At 35.4% G+C, this 13,254-nt stretch overlaps 2 protein-coding genes across 2 annotated transcripts; one reads left to right on the top strand and one right to left on the bottom strand.

Moving 5' to 3' along the window:
• Positions 1-454: 454 nt before the first annotated feature.
• LOC120267134 (arginine/serine-rich coiled-coil protein 2-like) lies at positions 455-8,454 on the top strand. Its single transcript, XM_039274836.1, is given in 8 exon segments — positions 455-553; positions 3,208-3,362; positions 5,099-5,223; positions 5,226-5,982; positions 6,059-6,202; positions 7,702-7,793; positions 7,929-7,997; positions 8,181-8,454. Coding segments are annotated over 7 exon segments (1,482 nt in total). The 5' UTR covers positions 455-553; positions 3,208-3,223; the 3' UTR covers positions 8,337-8,454.
• On the bottom strand, positions 8,429-9,607 carry LOC120267133 (protein MIZU-KUSSEI 1-like). Its single transcript, XM_039274835.1, has one exon. The coding sequence runs from the start codon at positions 9,203-9,205 to the stop codon at positions 8,462-8,464; it is 744 nt and encodes a 247-aa protein (XP_039130769.1). The 5' UTR covers positions 9,206-9,607; the 3' UTR covers positions 8,429-8,461.
• Positions 9,608-13,254: the final 3,647 nt, after the last annotated feature.

The raw sequence follows: 13,254 nt of genomic DNA, 5'->3' as shown, positions 1-13,254 counted from the left end.
AGCCCATGATTGTTATTACGAGGATGATTAAAATGGGTTTTGATTTTTTGTAATATTTTAATAATTTTTTATTCTAAATTAATGCCACATCAACGCTGGAGATGGAAAAGGAGACGACAGTTAGGTTGAGGGACTACTTTTTCCCAAAGTGGATAATACAGTGGTCTTTCAAGGGCAAAAAAATAATAGAAGGACTAAAAGATCATTTTCAAAATAATAGAGGGACTATCCAAGGTATTATACCAAAGATTAAAAAGTTAAATTTGATAAAGTAAAAAAAAATGTGCAGAAAATTTTACCGCTTTCTTTTGTTCTGTAAGCCGGTGATCCTTGAAAGTTGAACAATTCTCTACAAATTCAGAAAAACTTGAGGAGGTTTTTGCAAATAGACCCACAGTTCTTGAAGGGGCATGTTTACCTTAAATTGAGGGGGAGGGATAGCGGAAGCATTCAATATTTATCTGGGTGTGTTCGATTGCTAGGGTTTCTGAAACCCTAGCAATCGAACTCGAAGCTTGAGGATCTATCCACTCTCGGCATCAACCTTGACAAGGTTACTAAGTTCTTGTGTTAATTCTAATGAAGAATTGCTTGCCTTGTTTGTGATTTCTTTCCCCTGATAAGCTGATGTTTATCTCTTGACTTTGATCTCTATGACGCTATCAAATTTCAATTTTTCCGCTCATATTGAATGAAGTGGGAATTTAATGTTGCTCGAGTGCTTGATTTGATTTTTTTTTTCGTTTGTTTGTCTGTTTGGTTTTCTATTTTTATGTAAGATGAGGATCGGATCTCATTCTGTGGTTAGTTGGATTATGTTGCTTCATGTGAGTTATTTTTTCTCTTTTTTATGACAGTAATTTTTATGCTGAATTGGACGTTCGATGCATATCAAAATCAAATTTTTTGTTGACATATTGATATTTGTTGACATTAGGTGGTGCTCCATAAAACCTTATTTTGATGCCACAAATATTAGAATATGATGCTGAAAGTTATATTGTTTGAAGCATTTACACCTTTTAAATTTGGGCGGGCCAACTCATAGTTGGGTAACTTGGGTTTAGCTGAAATATAAGAGATCATCTGGTTTTTTGATAAGTTTTGAGGTGGTCAAAGGGTTTGAATTGTTTGCAGGATGTCTCATTGTTTGAGGCTATTAGATTGCAACTATGCTGGTGTCCCATATTCCAGGTTCAACTTTTCCAATTTGTTTGTGTCTTTTGACTCTTTGTGTATAAATGGTAAAAACTCTGTAGAGTTAGATCTACTTTGGACTTGGTGTTGGGCATGACAGATAGATTCTGTTTCTGACAGAGGAAGTTGGATTTGGTATTGGTGCTCTTTGGTGGTTGACATCTACTTGAGTTGCTGGCGTAAATGCTTATGCAAAATCTAAGGTTTCAAGAAAATTCATGAGTGAATTAAAATTGTCATGGTTGACTATGATGATGCACAAGCACGGACCTTTATAAGCTTTTATAAGGCTAGCGTTTGCATAATATCTTTATTATCATTGATGGTGTTCTGTCTGAGTTTTTGTTGAAACTGTAAACGTTTAAGATTGATGATGATGCACAGTAATGGGCTTTGATAAACTTTAGTGGGTTCAGGATTCATGAGATGCTTGTCTGTTGAGAGGTGTTAGGTACCTTGATTATTCTAAGCAGACTGTCTAGCAATCACTGCCTATAATTTTGCAGCTGGTTAGTATTTCAGTCATCAATTAACTAACAAGTGACCAGTCATAGCAGTCATAGGCACAAAATAATCAAGACAAATATATGCTCCCTTCAACAACATTGAGTATGTAATGGATTTGTTTGTCAACATTCTAGCTTGACGAGTTATGCCCAACAATGTTGTCTAATCCTCTATGTGAATTTCCATGAAGATCAAATTTTAAACTGATGGCAGGAAACAATGGTTTGGATTTTGCTTATTGCTTTTAGAAAATTGTTTGTGCAAATCTCTTGCAATGATGTTTAGTATTTAATATAGTTTTGAACAAAAAATCATTTTCTTTGAGCCCTACGAACTTATGGAAGGGTGCAATCCATTTCTATCAAGATTAAATTGGATTTAAATAAGAAATCTGCTCACTAAAGTTTCTAAATTTAAACTAAAGATACTAATTGCTCCAGTTTGTGCATGTTAATAAATAAAAAAGGTTCCTTTTCAATTGTTGTGTTTATTTTTCCTTTTCCTAGACTATGGGTTACATGCTTATGCTATTATTCTGTAGTTGTATTTAGATTCATGTATTCATGTTGAATTTTCTATTAAAGCACTAGGAGTTGTGACATTTTCCAAAGGTTGTATAAGGCTTAGTGATGTAGCGATATACTCGAACTGTTGATTCGCGCACGAATACCCAGTACAAGCCTTCAAAACCTGTTGATCAAAGATAGCCAGGAATTGGAAAGAGAGTAAATTTTATTACTCAAGAGAATAACTATTACCCAAACTGAATTCCTCTTGCCCATAGGCTTACATTAAATAGGAAAAAATATCAAAGATATGAAAATAATCCTAAAACGGAGATAATTCGAAAATATACCAAAATTGGTAAATTTTCAAATACCGGCAAGAAATAAAAGAGTTAACAAAATAAAGACTAACGCCATAAACGGCTTACAAATCAGAGATTTCTAGCCAAAGAAATGGCGAAATCAATTATTATTAAAAATAGCAAAATCAGGGTTTTCGAGGCCTAAACGATGGAATTTGGCCGAAATCATGCATGACTCACGAGTTTGCGCAGCAAACTAGTGACTTGTGTTTGTTGGCCCGTTTCCCATCAGACTAGGCCCAAGTAACCTAAAAACTCCACTGCCCGGCGAATTACTAAAATACCCTTATTACTTCGAGTCCCACTTCCGCATGAACGCGCATGCCATCTCCTCAATACATCCCGCATCACTTAGTTTTCCAGCATTTTGAAGGGTTTGATAAATCTTGACATAAGTTCCACAAGTATTTATTAATGATTCCTGCATGCCCTTGCATGATGATGTACACATGCTATGAACCTCTAATTTCTATTATTGACTTGCTCATGGCACTTCTTTGAGTTTCTCATCATGTCATCTCATCTCCAATCAATCTTTATAACTCTAACATTGCATAGAGGGTCATTATTTTGAGTATTATGGATTTCATTTATTATGCAGCTGACAATTGGTTTTATTGTTGTTCAATATCTAGCAACTGTGCTCTCCATATGGATTCCACCTTACCTTCCAGGCCCCATGATGATGTGGATATGAAGCCATCCTTTCGCAAACCTTCAAATGAAATGGCAACTAGGAAGTATCGCCGTCATTCCCCTGTTGATGGATCTGATTCATCTTCATCTGGTGGTCAGTAGTTTATGGTCTATTTTTACCATCTATTCTTGCTCTTTTGCTGTTAATTTGCATTGACATGTCGTGTTATATAATTTCCTCTTATCAACACTAAGTCAAAAATTCACTACATTTGAGGATACAGTTGAATGAGTTATACTCAAATTGCATTATTGCAGGGTCTTTTAATATCTTCTTTGGTGAAGAGGCATAATCCTTCTTGTTTTCTTTTGCCTTTTGCCCTTAGTCTCATGCATAATGGTCACAAAGCGTTATGTTCTATATTGCATAGATAATTTGTCTTGCATTTGTTTCCATCGTCTTGCGCTCCAATGAGTCCACTTGAGTAAAATTTGGTTGCCATTGGCTTAGTTTTAATTTAGAGACCTTGAAAGGAATATAATATTTACTTTTTTGGTGTCTTTTGTAGCTGTACTTCATTTTCTGGTAAAGTTTGTGGGGGCGTGATATACTTTTGAGTTTTGACAGTATGAGTGTATAACTAGCTTAGCTGGAAGGCTGATGTTCTAATGCTTTACTACCCTCATAATTCTATTAATTTTGGTTTGAAACTCAATCTTAGTTATCATGAAATTTGTGAAGTGCTTATTTACTTAGATATTAGTCCTTTTGCATACTGTTATATTTGTTAGAAGGATGTACTTTGGACATTAATATGCTAATATTTGAGCCTCCATATGCTACAGTGTTTTTTTGGTGATTGACTCCATTTCTAATGCTTGTTTTACATTGTTGAAGATTTTGTCTCTTTAGGAGCTAACAGTAATCTGCTATGTGGTTGTAATTGGAAGTCAGGGCATTAGCCCTTATTCCAAATATATTCATTATTGATTGTTCTTGATAATTGTTACTTGTAGAATAGTGCCCCTCTTGAATATATATATATATATATATATATATATATATAAATGATAGTTGTTTTCATCTGCGAGTTTCTGACTTGTTTTCATCAGTTCAGACTATTAACAATTATAAATAGTTTTTAAGCTGTTTTTGCTGACTGTACAGAATCTGAGATACATGGCTGCCTTTTTAGAGATATGTACTATGGCAATTGTTGCAATCACTATTTTGTTTCTTTTTCTATTCTGCTATTTTGGCTTTTCATGCATAACCTTTCTGCTACTTGCGTCATTCATGGATCATTTTAGCTGTTATAATGAGCGTCTTGGGATGCCTGCAATCCCATCTCTTCCTACTCTCAGGTTCTAATCATATTCCTGATTTATAACTTGTTGAAGCCTAAGTTGTCACACGCTTTGATATAAATAAAATGATGTTACTCTAAACTTGTTTTATATTCTAGATGCAAGTTTAGGTTTGATACGATCCTTTGGTTGAATCATGTCTACAAGTCATCAGCGATGTTATCCATGGTTATTCTAAAATTTTTATTATCCTCTTTTCTCTTGTAGTTTGCGTTTAGGATTGTAAGTTTGGCACAACAATTTCAAGGGATCACTTTGGTTGTTCTTGAATTACCCCTTCATAACATATTTATGCATATAGTTGGTAAAAATGTCTTTTAAATCATCAATTCTCTGTTCACACTGAATTGTCATCTATAAATTGAGGATAATTCTTATTTTGGTTTACTTTGGTTCTCCTTTTAGCGCCTAAGTTCCACTAAATTGAACTGTTCTTTTCATAGATTAGATGTTTTGATGAGGTTGGCACTAATTTTCATCAATATATTTTGATATTCAAACTGACATCATTGTCATTTACAGGCAGCCCCAGGTGTGAAAGAAGTCCAGCTACTCCACTGAAGATCGTGCCAAGACTCACAGCGATAGGCAGAGAAGGGTTGAAAAAAGAGTATTGGAAAGTGATTCTGGTGGCAACAGATCAAGCAGAGGCGGTGATTCACAAAGACATTCTGATAGACATACAATCAACAATTCCCATGACTTTCGGAGGTATGATGACCATAATAGGCACAACAGGCCTGCCGATGAAGAAGACAGAGGTTACCACAGATCTTCTCGTTCAGATCGAGACTTCAGGAGTAGTACTCATTCTGATTATACAAGGCGGGACAGCAATTATGAAAGATCTAGAGAAAGCTGGCGAAATGTTGGTAAGTATACAAGGGATAGATCTGACGATGTAGGACGTAGGAGTAATGACAGGGAAAGAGATAGTCTAACCTCAGATCATCATAAACACAATGAGAAAGATTCTGACAGAGCTGCCCATGGAAGCAAGCCAGGAAACTCTAGCAGACATGATGTTAGGACTGGAGATAGAGACAGACGTAGAGATAGAGAGGCTCATGATGAGAGAATTGATCGCCGCAGGAGTCCTGGAGATCAAAACAATGATAAATCACGAGCTTGTTTAAAAGAATTAGTTGTGGGGAGAGATAGTGGTAATGCTCACTCTAAAGATGCTCATGAAACTAGTAATAAGGAATTGGATGGGCTGAAGAATGATCAGTTACACAAGAGGAAACACAACAGTGAGGAATCTGATGAGCACAAGAAGTACAGTGGAGAGTTGGGGACAAGTGAAAGCAAAAGTTCAACTTTTCACGACAAAGAAAGGAGAAAGGAACACATACCAGATAATCAAAATTCTTCTGATAAAAAGCTCAAACTTGTTCAGGAAGAAGGTTGTCCTTATTACTTTGTACTGGGTTGGATATTCCATCTAATGTTTACATTCAGTATCTTTTCGCAATTTTGCAGGTGAAAAACCATTCTCAAGTTCAAAGCAAGTTGAGACGGCAGGTAAATTTACAATACAACCTTCTGGTTCTGCGACCAACCAGGTTGATGCTGCCCAGGATCTGGATGCAGCGAAGGTTAAAGCTATGCAAGCTGCTGAGTTAGGTTGGTGTTAAAGCATATATTTCTATCTTCTTGTCTTGAGCATGATGAATTCATGAATTCTATGAACATGTCCTGCAGATATTCTTTATGTCCCAGGCATATGTTGACTGATTAAGGAAGATATTGACACGTTTACTATAGTCTCCACTAATATGCAGGCCTTTCATCCAGATAATATAGCTCTCAAAGTGCTTAAGAATGATCATATCACAAAAAGAAATCAAATGGAAGATTCGTTGGTTATCTTTTGCATCTGTTCATTGGGCTATAAAAAAAATGAGAAATTGAAATTCTCTTATATTCCTGAACCTTAGCCAATACCTGAGAAACTGAAATTCTCTTTTAAATAAAATGCTGATCTTTAATTCTAATTTCCTTTTTCCAAGCCCAAGTACTCCAAGTTATTGTTGTGTGATCTCTTATTTGCCGAACTTATCCTACTTTTTATTAAAAACTCTTTTGTCAGAATATATTTGTGTGCTTTTCAAGTACTGTCAAATGGTGGATTGACTTCCATTTTTATTTTCTATTCTTCTTTATTCAGTTTTCTCAAATTCACCTCCCTAGCCTTAGTCATGCTTCATTATGTTTTTGTAATGTGTGTAATGGTTGTTTTGCTGCACATTTTTGTGCAAACAGATGCCCATGTCTGGTAATGTGATAATCATTTCTTAAGCCTTCAACTCCAATATCATTCATTTGTCCTTAGTGGTAATTAACTTTTATGCGTAGATTATTGTTAGGCTATTTTATCTCTTCATTGGCCAATTCAATTACCATGTGCTACCTATTTGAAAATTATGTGTCTTTGGATAACTTTCAGATAGTGCATTGATGTGCGGGATGGCATAGAGGACAGTATATTAGACAATCAACCTCAAAAGAGTATTAGCTGCACTTTTCTCCCTATTACCTCACAACCTTCCTGTTAAGCTGATAGTTGTGTTCCCACATGGTTTCTCATTCAGTTGCCCATCTTGAATCTCCTTGGTGAATGAGAAAAATTAAGTGGAACCAACATAGACTCTAAATTCTTACGTCATTACTCTATGGAGGTCTGATATCATGCCTAGTTGAAGGACAGAGAGGTCTGGCATTCCTTCAGAATTCCGTGCCACTAAGAAAAGTAAAACATACCACACTACGTTCTGCTCTTCGAGGAATATTTCCTGATTAGACATCAACCTGATGTTTTATTATTCTGGTTAGTGCATATATTGATGTGACATGTGGGATACTTTCATCAAATATTCCAATGCTGCTAAGCTGTTACATATTTCAGAATAGAGTGCCAACTTCATATATGAGACAATTTGGTTTTTGTGAGGTGACAATTGAAAGGTTCAGTGACATATTAGATAGGCTGAATTTGTTTATTTATTTTTCTAAGATGTAAAATTTCTTTACTTCTATCCTAAACTTTGAACTGCACAAGTTAGATATTATCATTTAAATCAGATGAAACTACAAGCTTTCTTAAAACTGTCTATATGTTACAGTCAACAAGAACCTTGTGGGGGGTGGATACATGTCTACTGACCAGAAAAAGAAGTTACTGTGGGGTAGCAAAAAGAACACTACAACCCAAGAGGTGATACTTGTAATTTTGTTCTATTATTTCCTTTCGAGCGGTGCCAATTCTATTGGCAGAATTTTTTTTTTCACTTTTGGAGTTATACCTGATAATCAATATCTATTGCATATATTATTCCCTGTAAATTGCCAGCCAAGCAAACGGTGGGATCTACAATCATTTGCAGACCGAGAATGTCAAGAGAAATTCAACAAGCTCATGGTAATCTCTATTTCTTTATTTCCAGTGACTGAAACCATTGTTGCAATAGTTACATTGAGACACTCTTGACAACCGTTTACATTTCTGCACTTTTTTCAAAATGAGTAACTTTTGGAAATCTCGCCTCCTACTGACACCCTTTTTAGAGCCTGAGTTTGCCTTGGTGCCTATGGCCAATTGTAGGGTGTGAAAGGCGATGTGAACCTCGAGCAGAAACCGGGCGAAAAGGATGGAGGCCTCCGTGCCGAGCAGCAGGAGCAGCTCCAGATAGATTTAGAGAGACAGTACACTGCAGGGCTTCGGAGACGAGATGGCCGAACTGTCGGCCTTGGTTTGTAAAACTATTAATTTCCCTCTTTTCTTTAGCTGAACATTGCGTTATACTTTTATCTTTATGGAGCTATAACAAAATTGTCGGAACAATTAGAGGAAGTCTGCTTGCATTTGCTTTACAGTTTGTTTTATTAGATTCTTACAAAGAATATGCTGAGTTCCGGCCCACTTTTGGAGTCGGGGTTAAACATGTAAAATGTCTCAGAATCTCTGTTTCCTATGATACGATCAAAGTGAGCTCGCATGTAGGTCAGCTCACCATCAACAGGATCAGTTAGCTCATCCGGCAGTACGCCGGCCCCCATGGATATGGCATGGAGCAACTGCATAATGCTAAGATGGGTGTCTGTCGGCTCTCTTCTGGCCGCATAGCCAATCTTGCGACCATTGATGAAGGCTGTCCACACTGGTTCATCAAGGATCTTCGTCTTGCTACCAACCAGCTTCTCGCACTCCAGAGCGATCCTTAGGCTTGAGGTCACCTCCTGCAAGAGTTTCGTGGTGGGGATCCCCAGCTTGAGCAATAGCCAAGGTATGCTCCTTGGGTTTTCTTGAATAGCTAGTGTGACACGAGCTTTGCGATGGCCGAATAGGGTGCCGGTGGTGCAAGTAGCTCCTTGGATATGGCTATCATGCGAAGTGTTTCCTCGGGGGATATTTGCATGGAACCGGCAGCCTGGAGAGATGATTGGGAATGAGCGGACGATCGAGCGAATGGCTCTGAATATCTTTGCGGACTTCGGGGGGTGTTTTTTTCGTGCTGGCAGGAGTGTGATGGGTAGCTGAGGACTCCGGCTGGGGGTTGAGCTTGGGCTGCCGGAGGTCTCGGACATGCTGATGCCGTACCTCGGTGGGCTTGGCGAGGGATGAGACATTGGAATTGCTGGTGATTCTTTGTGTGGAGAGCTATTTGGGTGGCCTCTTGTATGAAATTTAGGACCAGAGAAGTTGTGGAATGCACGTTGGTAAGAGATCTGGTATGTTTGTTGAGATGTCTATTTTGTTCTGTGGGAGGTTCACGCGCATGGTTTTTGTTTGCGAAAATTTGCATTTGTACCCCTGCAAACAGGAATAATTGTGTAGATGTCCTTAATCAAATGGGAAAAGGACCTTGAGGTCCCTCCGATATTTATATATATATATATATATATATACATGGCAAAGATCAATGTCAGAGGGATATGATTTGTTGGAGGTTCATAAATGTGATAAGGTGGGCTATGATTTCCAGGCTATTATTAAGACCTCAATGCTAAAATATTAATTAAGGTTACTGATAGTTGGAGGCACGGTTCATATATATATATATATATATTTTGTGGGTATTTTCACCAAATTATTATTGCATTATATATATTTTTTTTCATTTTAATTATTTGCACATGTTCCATCAGCCTAAGATTACTTCAATGGAAGTCATTTTGTTGTATTTAAATAGCTTCTCTATTATCTCCCCAAATTTGACCTAATTTTAACATTTTTTTTTGTTGAGCATTATTATTATTATTATTATTATTATTATTATTATTATTTTATTTTATTATTTATTTATTTATTTATTTTTAATTAAGAATGGATTCCAGTGCGCCATGATTTTAGAAGCAAGGGGCAGTGAAAGTAGATTCATGGGTAAATATATTTTAGGTCTATGTACTCTTTATATATATATCAATAAGTTATATTTTTATATTATTTTTATGTATTTTAATCTCTATGATTGATGGCGGAATTTAGCAACCTACAATTTTTTTAGTTTTTCAAACAATTTTATGAGATGGTGATTTTGTGAGTATAATTAATTTAGTAGGTCACTTATTGTCCATTTGACTTTTAAATTTTATGTCCATTAAAAAAAAATTAATAAAATTACAATATATTTCAGATCCAATTGCCAAAGTTACCCACAAGAACAAATGAACTTTCCAAGAAAAAAAAAAATTCAAATATGATGAATAACACAGTAATTTATCCTAAAAGTCTCTCAACTTTAAAGAAGCTTGGATGCAAATGATTCACTCAATAATTTTATGAAAAACGGTTCCTGTACAATTGCAACAAGGAATTTAGAAATAATTTTATAAAAAAATGTGTTTAAAACAAACGGTATTTTATAACCAATTTTTTTTCATTAAAAAAGATGTACATAAGCAAACAACAGTAAGTGAACATGAATGTTGGAGCTTCATCCAAACAAATTAAAATTGAATGATTGAATATGAGTAGAGGACATCTAAATGATTTCTTGTTGTATTGTTACAGTAGCATCGGCTATTAATCACATTGAGAAATTGGAGTATTTATATACTTGGTACCATAGCTCCATAAATATACTCTTCGTTTGTTTGATTTGTTGCATCTCTTGCTATATATAACCTTTGTCTAGTGCTAGACCTGTAAATATCCTTAGATTAGACACTTAGACTTAATCCAAAAACACAACAATGACTTAAGTGTGCTTGTCACTTCTTGATAAATATCTCTGTGGGCTCCTTTCTTTCCACCTGGCCTTTTAATTAGGATTGACCGGTTAAAAAGCATGGATCACAAATCAAATTTTAATTTTTTGTAGACTTCAAGGGATTATAGGTTCATGACTTCCATTAGGGGCTTGCCCCTAATGTTAATTACCCTGGACATTTTCTTTAAGAAAATAAGTGTGAAAAAGAAACAGATTCTGACAAATAAATTTCATTCATGAATTCATAGACTTCATTGAAAGTACAAGAAGTTTGGAATTTAATACAATAATTGTAGCCCTTTATCTCCTTCCGACTATTTCGCCAGAAGCACGCTTTGACTTTTGTTGATTTTATTTAATTATTATAAAATATTAAAAAATATTAAAAAATATCCGTTTTTAATCCGTTTCTAATAGAAAAGGACTTGAAACGGATGAAATATTAATATGTTATTTAAATATTAGAAAATATTAGATAATATCCGTTTCTAATAGAAAGGTACTAGAAACGGATCAAAATATTAATATTTTATTTACATATTATTATATATTAGAAATATCCATTCCTAATCCTAGAAACGGACTAGAAACGGATATAAAAATTAATATTTTATTTAAATATTGCAAGAAAATTTTATATAACAAGGAAATTTTATTTATTTTTAATATTTTAAAAAGTTATTTTTATATTTATTGATGATAATAAATACCATGTGTGTTAAGATAACAATAATTTATACTCAAAGACATGATATGGAAAGTGTGCAATGAATGAAAAAACAACCGTCTCATGTGAGCATTTAATTTAATTTATTTTATTTTTACTCGTTTTTCAGAAGAAATTCAAGTATTAGTACTAATAATAACAAACCCTAGTGATCCTCTCCCTTAGCCCTAACCCTAAGATCAAACCTTGCCGCCTCGTGCTCCAAGTTCCAACCCCAACGATCGTCTCCCTTAGAGCCTCATTCGACATCACCGTTGTCGGCGAAGCCACTGCCGGCACCAACGACGACATCCCTCTCGGCCTTCTTCTCGATCGAGGCTTCCCATCGCCGATCCCTTGAGCTTCCCATCACCGACAAGATCGAAGCTTTTTGCGAAGAGAACGCCAAGCTCCGTCATCGTTAAGAATGACTTCGCCAAACTCCTCTCCAAAATCACCATCACTGGAGGTACACCTCAATTTATGCCTTTGATTTCAACTTTGCCCTTATCTTGCATCTCTTTCTTTGTTCGATCTATGTATGATATCATGGAAATAACTTTGCAATTCGATATTTGTGCTTCAATTATGCTTGATTTTGCAGCGGTATGTGTATGAATGGAATAAAATTTTTTTGACTTGGTTGCTTCTTTACCTGCTTTGCTATTTCGTTGCCTTATCCCAAATGCAAGATGTGGAACATAGCTATTAAGGTGATTATAAAATGGGAAACAAGATCAAATGCAATTATAGTTTAATGGGAGGAGATAGAGAACCAAATTGAGATTTAGATTTATATATATTTTGGTTTTTTTTTACCCCTCGGGCTAATCTAGAGTAAGAGACTAGAGATAAGAGTTACAGAAATGTCACCTGCCAGCAAGAAATGGACCCAAAACTGAGCTTGTTTGCATGCATGGCTTGGCTCATGATCACTGGAGCTTTTTTTTTTTAATTATTTATGGTATGAGGGGAATTTTAGATTCAGAAATAAATTAATCATGTTGTAGTTATAACGAGATAGAAGAATTATCCTGGTTATTGCAATTATTAGTGTCACAGGTTGGGCTTTCTTACAGTCTCCGGTTAATTATAATGCAAGCTAACAATAAGAATCCCAAGAGAGCTCCACGAGGCCACATACTTGAGGCAAAGCAGAATTTGTCCCTCCATTAGTTTAAGGTTTTTTCCTGTTAAAATGGCCAAATTTGTTTTAGGTTTTTTCCTCTCTCATATCTTCGGATTCATTAGTTTAAAATAATGCCCTGATTCAAGAGCATATTTATTTCTGAATCAAAAATTTATTTATCATGTTACAGAGTGAATTTTATTTTATTTTATTATATATATATGTATATAATGGTTTTTGGTTTTCGACATCACATTATCCGTCCAAAATCATTGGCACAAATGGTCTGTAAAGCAGGAAATAGTGAACTGTTGTCTGTCTGACTTTACTTTCTTGTTTGATTTGGAAATGAAAAGAAGAGAATTTGGTAGGTGAAGAAGGTTATCTGTCAGTCAGTGTTACCAGTTCTCACCTTACGATGAATTATGCTATGTGAAATCAAAATCTATGGTTTGGATTGTGTGCTATTCTAGGAAGCCTTGACATTTTAAGTTTTTGATGTAATTTAGCTTTAAAAATTTCTGTTGCAGAGATATCTTTGACTGCTGCTATTTTATTTTGACTTTTTAATGAAGTTGTGTCATCTAAATCAAGGGCCTTTCATTTTCCATTTTCAGTTTCTATTCACTGT

This window comes from Dioscorea cayenensis, chromosome 8 (assembly GCF_009730915.1).
Source record: "Dioscorea cayenensis subsp. rotundata cultivar TDr96_F1 chromosome 8, TDr96_F1_v2_PseudoChromosome.rev07_lg8_w22 25.fasta, whole genome shotgun sequence".
Lineage (NCBI taxonomy): Eukaryota > Viridiplantae > Streptophyta > Magnoliopsida > Dioscoreales > Dioscoreaceae > Dioscorea > Dioscorea cayenensis.
This window is presented reverse-complemented; position numbering and strand designations above follow the sequence as displayed.